The sequence below is a fragment of the Simochromis diagramma genome, unplaced genomic scaffold, assembly GCF_900408965.1.
Source record: "Simochromis diagramma unplaced genomic scaffold, fSimDia1.1 OVJJ01000510.1, whole genome shotgun sequence".
In the NCBI taxonomy this organism is placed as follows: domain Eukaryota; kingdom Metazoa; phylum Chordata; class Actinopteri; order Cichliformes; family Cichlidae; genus Simochromis; species Simochromis diagramma.
In genome coordinates, this window is record NW_024387326.1 from 1,896,987 (window position 1) to 1,911,986 (window position 15,000).

Sequence of the window (15,000 nt, forward strand, 5' to 3'; positions counted from 1 at the left end):
GCCTTCATCTGGGTTGGAATTTTCTCCAGGACCCAGGTCAGATTGACTACTTTTTCTTTACAATATTTATCTATTGCTATTACGCGCTGCATCATCTCAATTACATGACTATTCGTTTTCTTCTGTTTTACTGGCAGTTGGCAACCCATTTAATTGGAGCAGTTAGTTGTACTGCCCTCTAGTGAAAGAGAATGTAATTGTTCTGCCCGTTACTCACGCCGATCGCTTAAAGCAGTGGTCCCCAACCCCCAGGCCTCGGACCGGTACAGGTCCGTGAGTTGTTTGGTACCGGGCCGCAAGAGTTGAGGCTCGGGTTTGAAATGTATGGTTTTCAGGGTTTTTATCGGTTTTCAGTGTTATTTTGTTATCGTTTTTATCGCTAACTCGGTTTTCCTGGGTCTTTTCACGTGTGTTATGAATATATCTTCTTTTTTTCGGTACCGGTACTAGTTTTATTTTGTTGTATTTATCCGCGACACCTTAAAGGCCGGTCCGTGAAAATATTGTCGGGCATAAACCGGTCCGTGGCGCAAAAAGGTTGGGGACCGCTGGCTTAGAGTACTAATCAGGTGGAACCAGATAGTCTTCCACAGCACACCTGGTTGGGAAACACTGCCATAGTGGACAAAAACGAATGAAGACAACAAGAAATAATATAAAGAACTCTATGAAAACCAGGAGAGAATGCCAATAACAATATTTTATGTGACTCAAATACTCTTTAGACTTTTGACAAATGGAATTTTTTGGCAAATTGTTACAGCTGATTATTCAAAGGTTAAAACCCCCTTTTGGCCACAATAACACAGCCACTTCAGTTTCACAGTGATGTTGTTAATCATTAACATTTCACGGTTTGCCAGATTCTTAGCATTTATGTTGTGGATTCAGCTAATGATACTTGTCTTTGTTGTTTTATGATAGTTTAAACACCTTATGTTATGTAGGCTACACTGCAGAGAGATGTCCTGCAATAGTAAAAGAAAACTCAGAGTGACACTCAGTGTTCATTTAAAGGTGTAGATGTAATCTGGCAAGAAAATGTTTTACAATCTTTCACTGTCATGAACGTGTGGCAGATAAGTGGTGGCTGAATTCCCGTCCAATTCACGTGAGCTACAGCGTGTCTGGCTAGCATCTGCAAACATGCACAAACAAATCCCTGCTTACAGAAATGCACCAGTGCACACTTTCATCTGTTCAATCGCACACACTTGCTGACACACACTCCTGGTTCCCCCACGTTTGGATACACAGCTTGCCTGTGGATGGAGCCAGTGCTGGGTTAAGCTAATTACACAGCTAAACTATCGGCTGTGAGTCTCCGTTAGAGGACTGCATGTGACATTCAGTAAATGCCAACCAGTCACTGCACTATTAGCAGGGCTCTATATGTGTGTGTGTATGTGTGTGTGTGTGTGTGTGTGTGTGTGAGAGAGAGCATTTACAGGCAATGAGATGGTAACAGAGCAGTGGATACTAACGGCATCCGTTACATTGAAAATGTCAGTTGAAGTGCGGGAGCTTCAACTTTCCACTTTGCAGCCCACTTATTTATGAGTCCTTGTGTGTGCGAGTGTGAGAAGCGAGACAGTGTAAATGTTTGAGTCTGTCTAAAGTTTGTTTAGGTCGTCCAGGCGCCTCCAAGGTCCTATCATCAGTGAAGCGTGGTGTATTGAACCGCCACCACTCCCCGCTGTGTCCTCTGTGTGTTTGGTTATGCTTGGGTTGCAGTCCTATTGGAGATGATTTAACACTTTAAAATTGATCTGCAAGCAACACGTTCTTTAAAAAAAACAAAAAAGCCCATCTTCTGTTTTCTTTTACATCTCTTCACTTCTCACTGACTCGCTTTAAAAAAAGGCTAAACATCTTACCATTTCCCTTTATTTGTCTGTTTTTTGCCTGTTTTTTTGTTTTTGTTTTGTTTTGTTTTCTCTCTCTCGCCCCACAGCAAGCTGGATGCCTTCATCTATGACGCTGCAGTGCTGAACTACATGGCCGGTAGAGATGAGGGATGTAAGCTGGTGACCATTGGTAGCGGGTAACTATCGCTATAATTCAGTTATTTGTAGAGTAATCCTTCAATGAGTAATCATGATTACTCATTAAAAGCATGTTACTTACTAAACTGAAGCCTCATATTAGCTTAAGCTAAACATTAGCGGTAGTGGCTGACTCTATCCTCTGTCTCTTAATTTAGAAAACTTTCTTTGTAGCTTAATAGAGTGGTGTCACAATTAAACATGTACACAAATAATTGTCTTTAGAGGGGAGTGCAAAATTTTGTTGATCTTGTTGGAAAGTATGACCTCACTTTCCATGTTATGCAACATGATAATGATCCCAAAGACACTACCAATGCAGTAAAGCAGACGGGGAGGAGAAAACAGTGGAACATAATGTGGGATCATGCTGACAGAGAACAGAAGAAAAGGAAGTCAACATCCAAAGAGGAACTTTGACCTTCAAGAAGCCTGAAGAACTATTCCTGAAGACAACTTAAAGAAATAGCAAGAAAGTTGCCTAAGAGAGGTCAGGCTGTGTTGAAGAATAAAGGTGGTCCTACCAAATGTTGACTTTGAAGATTATTAGAATTGTACAAACTCTTTTTTGCCCTGTTTCAATAATTGCTGCACCCATTTCCCATTTTACTAGCAAAATGAGGGGTTGCACAGCACTGTATGTTATTGAAGACATTTGTAATTAGAGTTACGCTATACGCTATATTTGTGTATGTGTGCATGTGTATTTCAGGTACATCTTTGCTACCACCGGGTATGGGATTGCTCTACAAAAAGGTTCCTACTGGAAACGACAGGTGGACCTGGCTATCCTAGCAATTATCGGCGATGGTGAGAAACACATACACAGCACTCTCATACAAATTCAAAGTGCATGACACTACCCACAAAGGCAAAAGGTTACACTGCCAGTCATGTAATTCAGCCACCACACACTCACATGCAAACATCTCTGCTGCCTTGTCTGTGCCTGACAACACAAAGGGAAGGCAGTGAAGTATAAATAGTCCTTTGATGTTATTCTGGAGACAAAGGCTGCTCTAAACAGAGGGCAGAGTGTGTAAGTTATTCTAATGTATTCCTCTCTCCAGCACCAGATGTGTGTGCGTGTATGTACTCTATCTGAATTACCAGATTCCTTTATTACAGTTGCCTCAAAAGTTTTTACTTAAACAAATTTCTTACTGCAAACCAGCGCGAACGCGAGACAGCCAGAGCTCTTAGTGACAAGATTCATTTACATTTTACATCGAAAGCGTTTTGCTGATGCGAGCGTTCACAGCCACTCACAGTAAGTGCACTGAAGTTGATTAAATGAACATTGGTGTCACAATAATCCCCTCTAACTGAATCTTATCAGGGCTTCTGAGCATGCAGGCCACACTCCATCATGTTTCCATAGCTGGATAATTTTGATAGAAATCAGGCTCTGTGTTTTTGTTTTGCCTTATCTTCTCCTGATAATTAATACTTCTTTGCAGTCCAATCTCTTCATACTTCTTTGCACCATGTTAATAGCTTCTGGTTTAAACTAGATGTCGTGCACCCCCACCCACCCACAAACACACACACAAAGAGAAAGACAAATGCCAAAAAGATAAAGATAAAGGTGAACAGAGCAAGTGAGAGGGATAAAAGGAAATGGCACGAGACAAAGACCTAAAATGAAAGTTTGTGTAACAAGAGGAAGGAGAAATGAATGAAATAGTGATGACAGCGTCAGAAAAGAGGCAGCGTGCACGGAGGTCAGAGAGAGGTAAAAAAAAGAAAAGAGGATGAGGCACAGGGCATGGGATAAGAGCAAGACAAGGAAAGCAAGTGTGTCTAGTAGAGATGGGAAGTGACAGAAGGGCAGGTACTTGATAGATGACAGTGACTTGTTGTCTCGGCAGATGCTACATGATCAGATAGACAGAATGTGGGCGGAAAGCATATGGCATTTCATGGGCAAGGAAGAGACAAAGAGAAGATTAATCTGGAGAAAAGTAGAGAGGGAAGGGAGGTGAAGAAGGAAAAGAGACAAAAAAGGAGGTGGCCTGGAAACCAGTGCCACACTTCGTGTAGTGGTTTTTAAAAACAACAACAAATGTTCACATAAAATACATATAATTAGAAAACTGTAACGTCCTGTTGTCTTAGCAGCACCTGTTTGGCAGTGGTATGCAAGTTCTCCACACTTGTGCTCTTACCATTTTTTCCCCATTCTACATAAAGCACAGTGCTGAACATATGCATTTCTCATTGCATTTCATATCATCAAGTCACGTTCGGGAATGGTTTATTTTTGATTTATGAGGTAGGCTTATTGTAAAACATAGATACAAATTTTGAAGGAATCTGCTGAACTGGACTGACACATAAAGTCTGAGCTGCTCCATGCTACATGTTTTTTAAACCCGACTTGTAGGGACTTGTGTTCCTGTGTTCCAACCGACTGAACACCAGACTATAGCTTGAGCCGTGTGACTACTGAAACGAGAACAAAATCTGAATTTCAGCAATAGTTTCCCCTCTGGAGAAAAAGCAACAGCATGAGCAGCAGCTTTTCCCTTGAATAGATTAAACAAAAAGTGGAGACAAAGTCACCTGTTGATAAAGATGTCATTCACCTTAATTTGCTTTTGAAGCCAGTTCTCGGCATGCCATAATTTCATTTAAAAGGTAGCATGGCTACGTCTAGTCATGTATTTGCAAGTCTGACATGAGATAAATGTTCTTCAATTGTACCAACAGGCTAATGATGTCTTATTGAGTCTGCACCCCAAAGACATCTAGCTGAACACCACCATGATATTTGTCTTTCCCACTAGCAGCCTTAGTTATCCGGCCCTGAATGACACCGATTGGATTAGCCACGCGCCAAATGTCACAGAGGAAGCCGGAAAAAGAGGGGGAACAGAGGGAAAGGAACATAGAGTAAGAAATGAGGAAAGATAAGGTCTTTATTCCTTTGTACCTTTTTTTATCCACATTTAAGAAACATATCTTTGCCCTGTTGGCCAACATAGAGGAGACGGTAAGCCCAGTGACAAGTGACAGAATATAAAGGTGCTACCAGCCATTGAATTTATAGATTGCTTTTCTAGGGTAGAAATGCAGTATCTACATTCTTTATACTCAATTAGAGTTCATTCAGGACCACTAGTCAAAAGAAAATGATTATTTTTAACTGCAAGAATTTATATTTGGCTGTACTCTGTGACTCTGTTGTAGGAAAATTAGGAGTGTGGGCTACAGTGAGGTCCCAGCGCAGAACACCAAGTATGACATTGATTATGTGCAACACAGAATAGGAAAGTGCAGTTGTTGAAGTAGTGGGTTGCAAAGTGGTTTGCAGAGCATGGCAATACTGCACGCCGTACAATCCTCAGTTTCTGTCTGTATCAAGGATCTCACCATTGGCCTAAAATAAATTTGCAGCAGCTTTTAAGTTAACAGTAAATTTCTGACTTGTCTAAACATGGAAGTCATGTATGCCATTATGTTTTTGAGCTATTTGGTAAAGGATTTGTTGTTTTCCTTTCAGGTGAAATGGAGGAACTAGAAGCCCAGTGGCTCACAGGAATTTGCCACAATGAGAAGAATGAGGTGATGTCCAGTCAGCTGGATATTGACAACATGGCAGGGGTCTTCTACATGCTGGCCACAGCCATGGGGCTTTCCCTCATTACCTTTGTCTCTGAGCATCTCTTCTACTGGAGGCTTAGATACTGCTTCACTGGGGTCTGCTCCGGCACACCGGGTCTTCTTTTCAGCATCAGTCGGGTAAGCACCCATTTTTGTAAGTATTTAGGTTGCATAAAAATGAAATTCTCTATGAATCGTTGAGGAGCTTTTTGCATTTCCACTGCAGGAGTCAGCTGGAAAGTAAATTTTTGGTTAAATCATTTTATCCCCCAAAAAGTCCCTCTACTGAAGCGATGATTTTGACTCTGATATATTACTGCTGCTGATTCACTAACCCTAATTGCAAAACAGCCATCCACTTTTAGCCGAAGCACAACTTGAATGAACTTCATGATCACTACTGTTACTGTGTCGTCCATCTCTCACTTTACATACTTCTGCATTACAGCCATCTACTAGCATGGTGGTTTGTTCTATAGCTGCGCACCATAGGGTTAAAAACAGCTTTTGCTGTTTCATGTGATCTTTAGTTTAAGTTGCTTGAAAAACAAACAGACAAAAGAGGTGCTTTTGGTGAAAAAGTAGCAGCTTAGAGGGTTAACAGCGGATGTGTCCAAGGCGATGAGCTGCAGTGAAGACTGCAGCTAGACTCGCGGGCTAATAATGTATTATTGGGGTTAGACAGCTCTCTCTTAGTTCTATTTTCTGTCAGCGGAATAAAAGAAAAGAGCAAACATGCACACATATGGGCAGGGAAAGAAAGCTGATAAGCTAAGAAACTGAGTTAAACAAGGGAAAGGAGGGACAGCAATACAAAGGAGGATGAGAGGCAGGAGCGCGGGGGGGGAGGGATCACGAGGCGGACCTGAATATCGACAAGATAGATCCTAATAGATCCTAATTGCAACATGTCTTTTGGGGGGGGGGGGGTAAAATGATGGCAGCTCATGCCAAATCAATGTATTTTCTCTAATTTTGCTAAAAGGTCAGCATTGTCCCTTATTGTGTATATGAACATACAATGGAGACGTGTATCTCTAAAAGCAGCACGTTTCTTTGCTCTCATTTTAAAGCTGTGTATGTGAAAGTTAAGAGTGATGTTCGTGCACTAGTTACTTCAAAGCTATTCTCAATAGTAATTTAAAACAAAATACAACCTTAATTGCCCGTTTTGTCACGATAAGCTTTGCAAAGTGTGTATTGAACCAAAAGGTTGTTTGATTTCGGGACATGATAAATGTTTTCTGAGAATGAATTTGTGAACTAGTAAGTTGTCACAGTGGTGAAAGGATTTTTTGTTCTTTTATAAACAGCTCTTTGGCTGTTTTAGACATTTAACTGTCAGCCGTTGTTTACTCAATACTTGCTCATTCAATAGTTTGTCTTAAGGTTCAAAAGTCAAACTGATAGTAGCTTTTGTTGTTTACTGCTTTGCTTACATGACGCTTATGTCACATTGTGAATACTTCTAAGAGAGATTTTGGAGATATTAGAAATCTAACCTCATTAATGAATTTTCAGCATCTCACTGATTTGGACTGCTGAGAGTTAAAGAATTTGTGAATGTGTGTGTCCCCTTATTGTTGACAGATGCTATTAGAGAATTTTTAATGTAATATTTCTAATTTTTTATTTTGTTTAGAAAAAACCCCAAATGTGTTTTATAATGAAAGAAAGATAAACTGAATATGCTTTCAAACTGTACTTGCGTTACAATTACATGGTTACAGTGGGTGACTAATTTTGCATTGGATTCTGTGCATCTCATTCCATTGAATCTCTCCCGCCCTTTTAATTTCTCCTTCCTTTTTCACCTCTCCCTTCCTTCTTCTTCATCCATGTATGTCTATGCAGGGAATCTGGAGTTGCATCCATGGAGTTCACATTGACATGAAGAAAAAGACAGACCTGGACTTTAGCCCCCAGGACAAAATGCTGAAGCTCATTAAGTCGGCCAAACAGATGACCAACATGTCTAACCTGGGTGGCTCCCGCATGAACTCGCCCAAACGAGAGTTCATGCACTCAGCTGGTCCTATGATCATGGACATGATGGCAGAGAAGGGGAACTTCATCTACGCTGACAACCGAAGCTATGCCCCCAAAGATATGATCTACGGGGATGCTGGCGACCTGCAGTCCTATCTCGCTAACCGCCACAAAGATCATCTTAACAACTATATCTTCCAGGGAGGTCAGCATCCTTTGACCCTGAATGATGCCAATCCCAACACAGTGGAGGTAGCAGTAAGTGCTGACGCAGTCCAGACTAACGCAAAACCGCAACGCACACTGTGGAAGAAGTCGGTGGACACGGTTCGCTCAGTACCACCCGGGCCCTCGCCGATGCCTGACATGCTGATGCCAGACCCACGAATGTCAATGAAGACGCAGCGGTACCTCCCTGAAGATGCAGCCCATTCTGACATTTCAGACTGTTCTAGTAGAGCAGCCTCCTACAAGGACCCAGAAAACAACAAGCACCTGAAGCCCAAGGACAACTTAAAAAAAAGATCGGTGACGCCAAAATACCCAAGGGATTGCAGTGAGGTGGAGCTGTCCTACTTAAAGACTAAGCAGGTCAGCGGCGGAACCAACCAAACTGGGAGAGGAGGAGGAGGAGAGAAAATCTACACTATCGACTCAGACCGGGAGCTGAGCCTCCACTCAGACCCCATTCACTACCGTGAGAGCCGTGGTCTTGCTGCGGACGATTTGGAATACCCCGAAATCTACTCCGACCACAGTGACAACTATAGGAAGTGTGAGCAGCCCATTATTCATCTGAACTCCTCGCCTTTGCATCATACAGACTCAGATCTTCTACCAGATCCAGCCTACTCAAAACACTACAACCTAAAAGAGAAAAACCTGTCCCCGCATGAATCCATTGATCGCTACAAACAGACACACTGCCGTTCCTGCTTATCCAAAGTGACTGCTAGTTACCCACCTGCAGGGCCGTACTCCTCTACTGGTTCTGCCTCAGCTTCGGGCACACGTTCACCTTATAATCGGTGTGAAGCGTGCCTCCACACGGCCAACCTGTATGACATTAGTGAGGACCAGCTCCTTGCAGACCCTTTGGTCAGCCCTACCATGCATCACCAACAGCAGCAGCAACCGGATGAAATGTTTGGTCTGTACTGGCCACAGACAGATGGGCCGCATGTCCAAAAAAGAAATCGCTTGAGGCTGAGTCGTCAGCACTCCTTTGACAACATCATGCTTGAAAAGCCCAAAGATGTAGATCTGGGCCGACCGGCACGCAGTGTCAGCCTCAAGGAGAAGGATCGCTTCTTGGACTCCACGTCTGACTCGCACTATGCGAACCTCTTTGGTATGCGTCCCTACTCTGGCAGACTCTTTGGCACTGGGTCCAAGTCCATGCTGTTTAACCACAACCTAGAGGAGAGCAAGAGGAGCAAGTCCCTGTACCCGGCCCATGGCTCGGAAAACCCTTTTCTCAGTCATTCGCTGAGGGATGACACCAGCAGCAGACTGGTCCATGGGCGTAGCTCCTCTGATATTTACCAACAGCTTTCAGTGGCTCCCATCAATACACGCAACGATGCGAACAATCTCCGCTCTTCTGTTAAATCCACCACTTCATTTTGCTCACGGGACGGGCGGATAGCTAATGACATGTACAATAAAGAGCATGCGATGCCTTACTCAGCCAATAAGACTAGTGCATACCCAGCCCCACGTGGCGTCCTAAACTCAGCCCAGTTCAGCAATAGACGGGTGTATAAAAAAATTCCCAGTCTGGAGTCAGATGTTTAGTTGATATAAGAAATAATGTGTTCTCTCCTTCTTACTCCTCTCTGGGTTTGTATTATAATTTATCAACTATGTTATCCAATAAGGGATGCCATAGCCACACTACGATTTCTTCTCTTCAACATTGTAATCCAAACGAACTTGTGCCCACTTGGGTATGACGGTATTACTACTACTCTCTTGATATCACCATTTCTATCCATTCTCTCCCATGTACCAGTGAGACAGCTATAGGGCCAGCACTCTGCCATAAGGTATCCTTGTGTAAAGAGGAGGGTAATCATTAATCCCTAGGTTTTTAGGAGTAGAAAACGACATAGCCCCATAAGTGGAACCAATATGGTACCGTATACGTTAGAGTAACACAGGGCTCCCTGCAATAGCTTTCAGAAAGGAATCAGTTGATTTGGCATTCAAATGTGCAAGGAGGTGGTGAGGAGGATGAGAGGAATTATATGACAGTGGAATTAAAGGAAGCGAGAGGAAGCTCTTTAGCCACTGTCCACCTTCCTTCTCACCATGTTCCTTTCCACCTTCACTGTCAACCTTAGAGCTCACCAGCTGAAGAGAAAAGGCTTGACAGAAAGACCAGATGGGCAGGCCAGACATGGAGGCATCCCAGGAGGGCAGGGGCGTCACAGAGAGCTAGTCCAACGGTCTGCTGCTTGTTATGCTGACAAATATGGGCACTAAGACACCTGGCAGTGGAAGAGGAGAGAGAGAGTGAGGAAGGAAGTGATTGGCTAACTGGCACATAGTGGAGCATCAAATAGTTTGTGGCTGTTTGATAGCGTGTTCTTGTTCAGAATACAACTTTGTATGTTCAGCCCACGCTGAGGGACGCGACAGTGATGAGAAGCTGAGAGCGATGCAGGTGCTTTTAATGAATATTGTTTACAGACTGACAGATAAAAGGCATGCTGACAAAATGACTGATAGAAAAGGACAGACGAGCAGGGAAACCTAAGGCACTTGATGGGAATTTCATTTGTGGCTCTGCACAAAAAAACAAACAATAATTGCAAGTATTGCTTTTATTCTCTTGAACTATAAGATTTCTTAGGGATTCTGGCATCCGGATCCCCCTATGTAGGATTTTAGTGTTTGCTTATTTGGTAGCACAATAGCCATTAGTTTAAACCTCCCACATTTGCTTTTGAAAAAAAAAAAACCTAAAAGAAAAAACAACAAAGCTTACTGAAAAATACCTTCATGAGTAGCAGATTATTTTGCATGTGTTGATTTCATTCTGTGTCGGAGAAGAGAAAATACACATATACACTCTAAGACATATTTTACATTTTTCTGAAAGTAGCTGCGTCTTGCCGGATGCGGTGGATGGCTGTGTGCACCATCACGTGGTGATCCTCTACCCTCTTACTTAGTAAATCTGTCATGATTGAGGTAAAGGTGGAAGGGAAGAGAGCAAAGAGGAGATAAACAAAATAAAAAAGGTTAAGCGCAGCTGTTTCCACCACCATCATCTTGTTTTTGGTGGGCAATAATGTGTGAGTTTTTTTTATTAATTATTATTTTATTATCCACGCCACTGAGAAACAGGGTATTAGCTATGAAAAACACCAATGATTCCTTCCTTCTTTCATCTTTCCTTCTTCCCTTTCTCCATCAATATGACATCGCTGGAGTGTTTGATGTCTATAGAGCTAATCTGAATCATTTTCTGTACTAAAAATTGAACTTTGGTTGGTTCGTCCAGCCTCTGCATTTTAGCTTGGGATTACGTTCAGAATTTTCGATGATTTAACTTTGTGTGGAACTGTTGATCTACAACAAACGAGGGCTTTTGAGGATGTGAAGACTGCTTGGGACGGATCCCTTGTTTACCTTCGAAGCGTTGTTTGGGAGGGATGCAGGATGGGATGGGTGTTATGTGGTCATCAATTACGTATCCATCCATTGGCATGGAATAAGTCGTGTGTGCGCGCATGGCAGAACTTGGGTAAGCTTGAAGTTTTTAACCAGAACATTTGTTTTCTAATCTGATTGTGTATTTTTTTTCATTTATTCCTTTTTTTTCTTTGACAACACTAAACTGAAAAAGACTTGCACACGCATAGATTTTTTTTTCCTTGGTAGCATCATGCTTTATAAAATGTACTGTCTAAAGAAAAAAGTCATGTAACAATCTTAACTGACTGATTTGCTTGATTGATTAGATTTACAAAAGCCAAAATTGCTTCAAATAATATACCTCAGGATGATTCTGTATGTTTTAGGGGGGCGTTAATAACAGTAGCAAGAGCTGTAGGATGTGCCGCAGAATTTCTTTTTGTTTTGTTTTTTTGTAGGAAAAAAAAAGAAGGGGAAAAAAAAGACGAAGAAGAAGCGGCCATAAGGCAGAATCAAACTTTTCTCTTTTTGATGTTTACCAGTCCAAGGTCTTCCAGTTCAGCTCTCTGCCTGAGCTCATGCAACCCAAGCAAAGATAGAAGAGGAAACGAAGGAGGGAGTGAAGGGACAGCGGTAGGGGTGGGGTGAGAGGGGGGCTTAGATTGTTTTCCCAGTGTGTGGGATGTGCTGTATGCAGCTCCACTTCACACTAAGCTGAGCACCCTTCACAGAACGAAGGATGTTTCTTAAACATCCAAAATCTGAAACGCTACCCTTATAGTTCCTCCTCTCCATGACTTTGAATGGCAGTTGACTGCATTAGCCACTGTGTTTCGATTGAAGCTCCATTTTTAACCACTGTCATATCGCCCTTTTTGTACTCTTGGAATACCGCAGTCAATCTTCCCCTAGCTTCCCAATCAGCTTACCCAGTGTTGACTGAAGAGCAAGATTTGTCCTTTTCTCTCTCTCTCTTTTTTTTTTTTTGCATCTTATCTACATATTTATTACTATCATATTTATCTCCACATGCTGCTTGTGTGAGCTGACAAGTGAACAATATGCACATGTAAAAAAAAAAAAGAAAAATATCAAATGGCACCCTTGCGTTTTATGAACTCATCGCAATTTGTTCGTTTGTTCTACTTTTACAGAACTGTCATGTAAACTGATGATGTTTTCTGTTCAAACATACACAAAGAAACACGCACACACACACACACACTCTCAGACACACCCTTGTGATGACAACCCTGCTATTTTTAATGGCAAAAATGTATTTTAATTACATTTAATGATAACTAATGAGGTGATGGCATGCAACCCCAGATGTAACAACTTTAATGTTTTGTTTCTTTTCTTCGTTTGATATTTTTGTTATGATGTTATGATCACTAATGCGTTGTAACCAGGTGTGATGAGTATATACATATTTGAGAGGAAAAAAAATTATCTGTGTTTAACACAATGAAGATGCTGCTGCTGTTTCGGGGGAGAGGTTAAAGACCTGACCCCAGTGCAACTTTCTCATTTGGCTGGCTGGTCATTATCAGGCCATGTTTTTGGCTAGTAGAGTGGTTGGTCACGGGTCAGGGCTTGGCTTATTTTGGTGGGACATCTGTGCTCTTCCTCCAATGGCAGGTGAGAATTACTGTATCACCAGCTCTGCTTCTCTCTTCCCTCTCCTTCATGTGTAGTCAGGACTTCAACTGTAATGAAGATAGAAGAAGAAGAAGAAAAAAAAAAAAAGCAACCCTCAACTTTGAGTCTGCTATCCCTCCAAAGATACAAGACCTCTTTCTTTATGGTTTGCTGTAAGAATATAGCTTTTCTTTCTTTTCTTTCATTTTTTTTTAAAGAAAAAAAAACATACTTCCTCAAAGACTTTTAGGGAACTATTTTGAATATATTTAGAAATGACACCTGTATACATCGCTTGTAAATTCATACTGAAATACATCATCATGGAGAATTATAAATGATAAAGAGTAAAAACAATATTTTTTGTGTGAATTTCACAAGAGCTCTTCTGTACAGTGGCACTGTTTATCTCTCTCTTTCTTTCTTTCTCTCTCTCTCTCTCTCTGTAGAGCGACTAGAATAAAATTTCACCATTCACAAGGTTTGTTGTCCTGTCAAAATTCCCGGTAAGCACAACAGGCTTTGCGTCTTCCTCACCTTATATGGAAGTAACCTCTTTTGTCAGTTGAAGATAACAACTGATTCTACACTAAAGCCATTCCTTTCACAGCTAATGGTATTACCTCTACTTCTGTTAGATAAACAAAGGCGGTGCATGCTGGGTTACAAATATATGATTTTTTTTATTTTTTTATCAAGAATGTCAGGAATAAGGGTTGCTGCCTACAATGTCCATCATTAATTACTTCCTCTGTGCACCTGCCACCTGTGTTTTTACATCTTTAGAAAGTCTCGTATTCATTTCGTAATTCTTGATTTTTAGCAGTAGTTTCACTTATCGGTTAATAAAGAATAGCAATTTGCGCTAATACTAAAATTTGAGTATACAAATGACAGCATGCTAATTTCTATGTAATCTCTGTAAGATGGTGTTTGCAAACAATTGTGCAAACATGAGATAAGAGTTTAGTACAGCTTCCAATTACTACTGACCAGTCATGGTTAAGCAGACATTCATTGCATCCATATAAACATATAAACTGTTCTTAGGGTGAGTAAAACCATTGTATTTTCCAAAATCCAGTGTCAGAAGCACTGGCTACTCTCTGACAACAGCATAGTTTTATAATATCTGCATTCATTATCTATGACCAGTGGACAGAAGAGGAAGTTTTTGCCCAGATATCAATGCAAATGTTATGTGCGTAAAAAATATTCTTTGGACTCCCCAAAACCAAGCTTTTCAGATTTTTACGGGAATAAATAGATCTGACCAATTAGATGTCTGTTGGCAACAGATGAGCTCATAGCTGAGAAGCTGCACAGGTATTAAATACACAATGATATGAAAATAATAATACTACTTACCTCAGACCCGTAGCTAGATGCTGCTTCGGGTCAATCTGAAATGATTTCTCTGCCTCCTCAGATGATGTCCCAGCTCTGCCAATAAAAGCTCAAACTGCCTCACTGACATCCTGAAATATGCACGAAAGCAGACGGGATACAGCTTCAGCTCCTGGATCAAACCATGATTCTCCCCGCTGCTGCCTTCTTTGGATGAACCCAAAATCTCAGTTTCTTCCTTTTCTTGTTTAGAAAGATCAGGATAAGCTCATCAATGCTCGATGTTGACTTGATTTTTGTTAGGATGAAATTGATATGCTACGCTAAAGGTTTGCATCCAAAAAATTTGGAATTTCGTGTTTTTTGTCACAAGTGTGAGTAAATGTCTTAAAACTGTAACCACAAAGTCACTGAAAGTCTGCAGACTCACCCAGATTGATTTCAATAAAATAGTTATACTAGTTATTTGTTTTCCATAAAAAGATTATCTTATCTGAATTGCTGCTTTACTAGTTAAACCAGACTAGCAGTCTTTAAACATTTCTACTATTTTGTCTATTATGTACATTTAATGACCAGGCAATTGTCGTTAGTAACGGTAACAGCGTTGTAACGATAGAAATAGTAATTAGTTAGATTACTCGTTACTGAAAAAGTAACGCCGTTAGTAACACTGTTACTTGTAACGCCGTTATTCTCATCACTGACATGCAGATGATAAATAATA

General features: G+C 41.2%; 1 protein-coding gene across 1 annotated transcript in view; it reads left to right on the top strand.

The window, feature by feature from the left end:
- Positions 1-13,049, top strand: part of grin2aa (glutamate receptor, ionotropic, N-methyl D-aspartate 2A, a) — a 159,442-nt gene extending 146,393 nt beyond the window's left edge. The window contains exons 12-15 of the mRNA XM_040005926.1: positions 1,955-2,044; positions 2,758-2,855; positions 5,551-5,789; positions 7,506-13,049. Coding sequence (XP_039861860.1) covers positions 1,955-2,044; positions 2,758-2,855; positions 5,551-5,789; positions 7,506-9,437 — 2,359 coding nt within the window. The 3' untranslated portion in view covers positions 9,438-13,049. The remainder of the gene's footprint in view (positions 1-1,954; positions 2,045-2,757; positions 2,856-5,550; positions 5,790-7,505) is intronic.
- Positions 13,050-15,000: the final 1,951 nt, after the last annotated feature.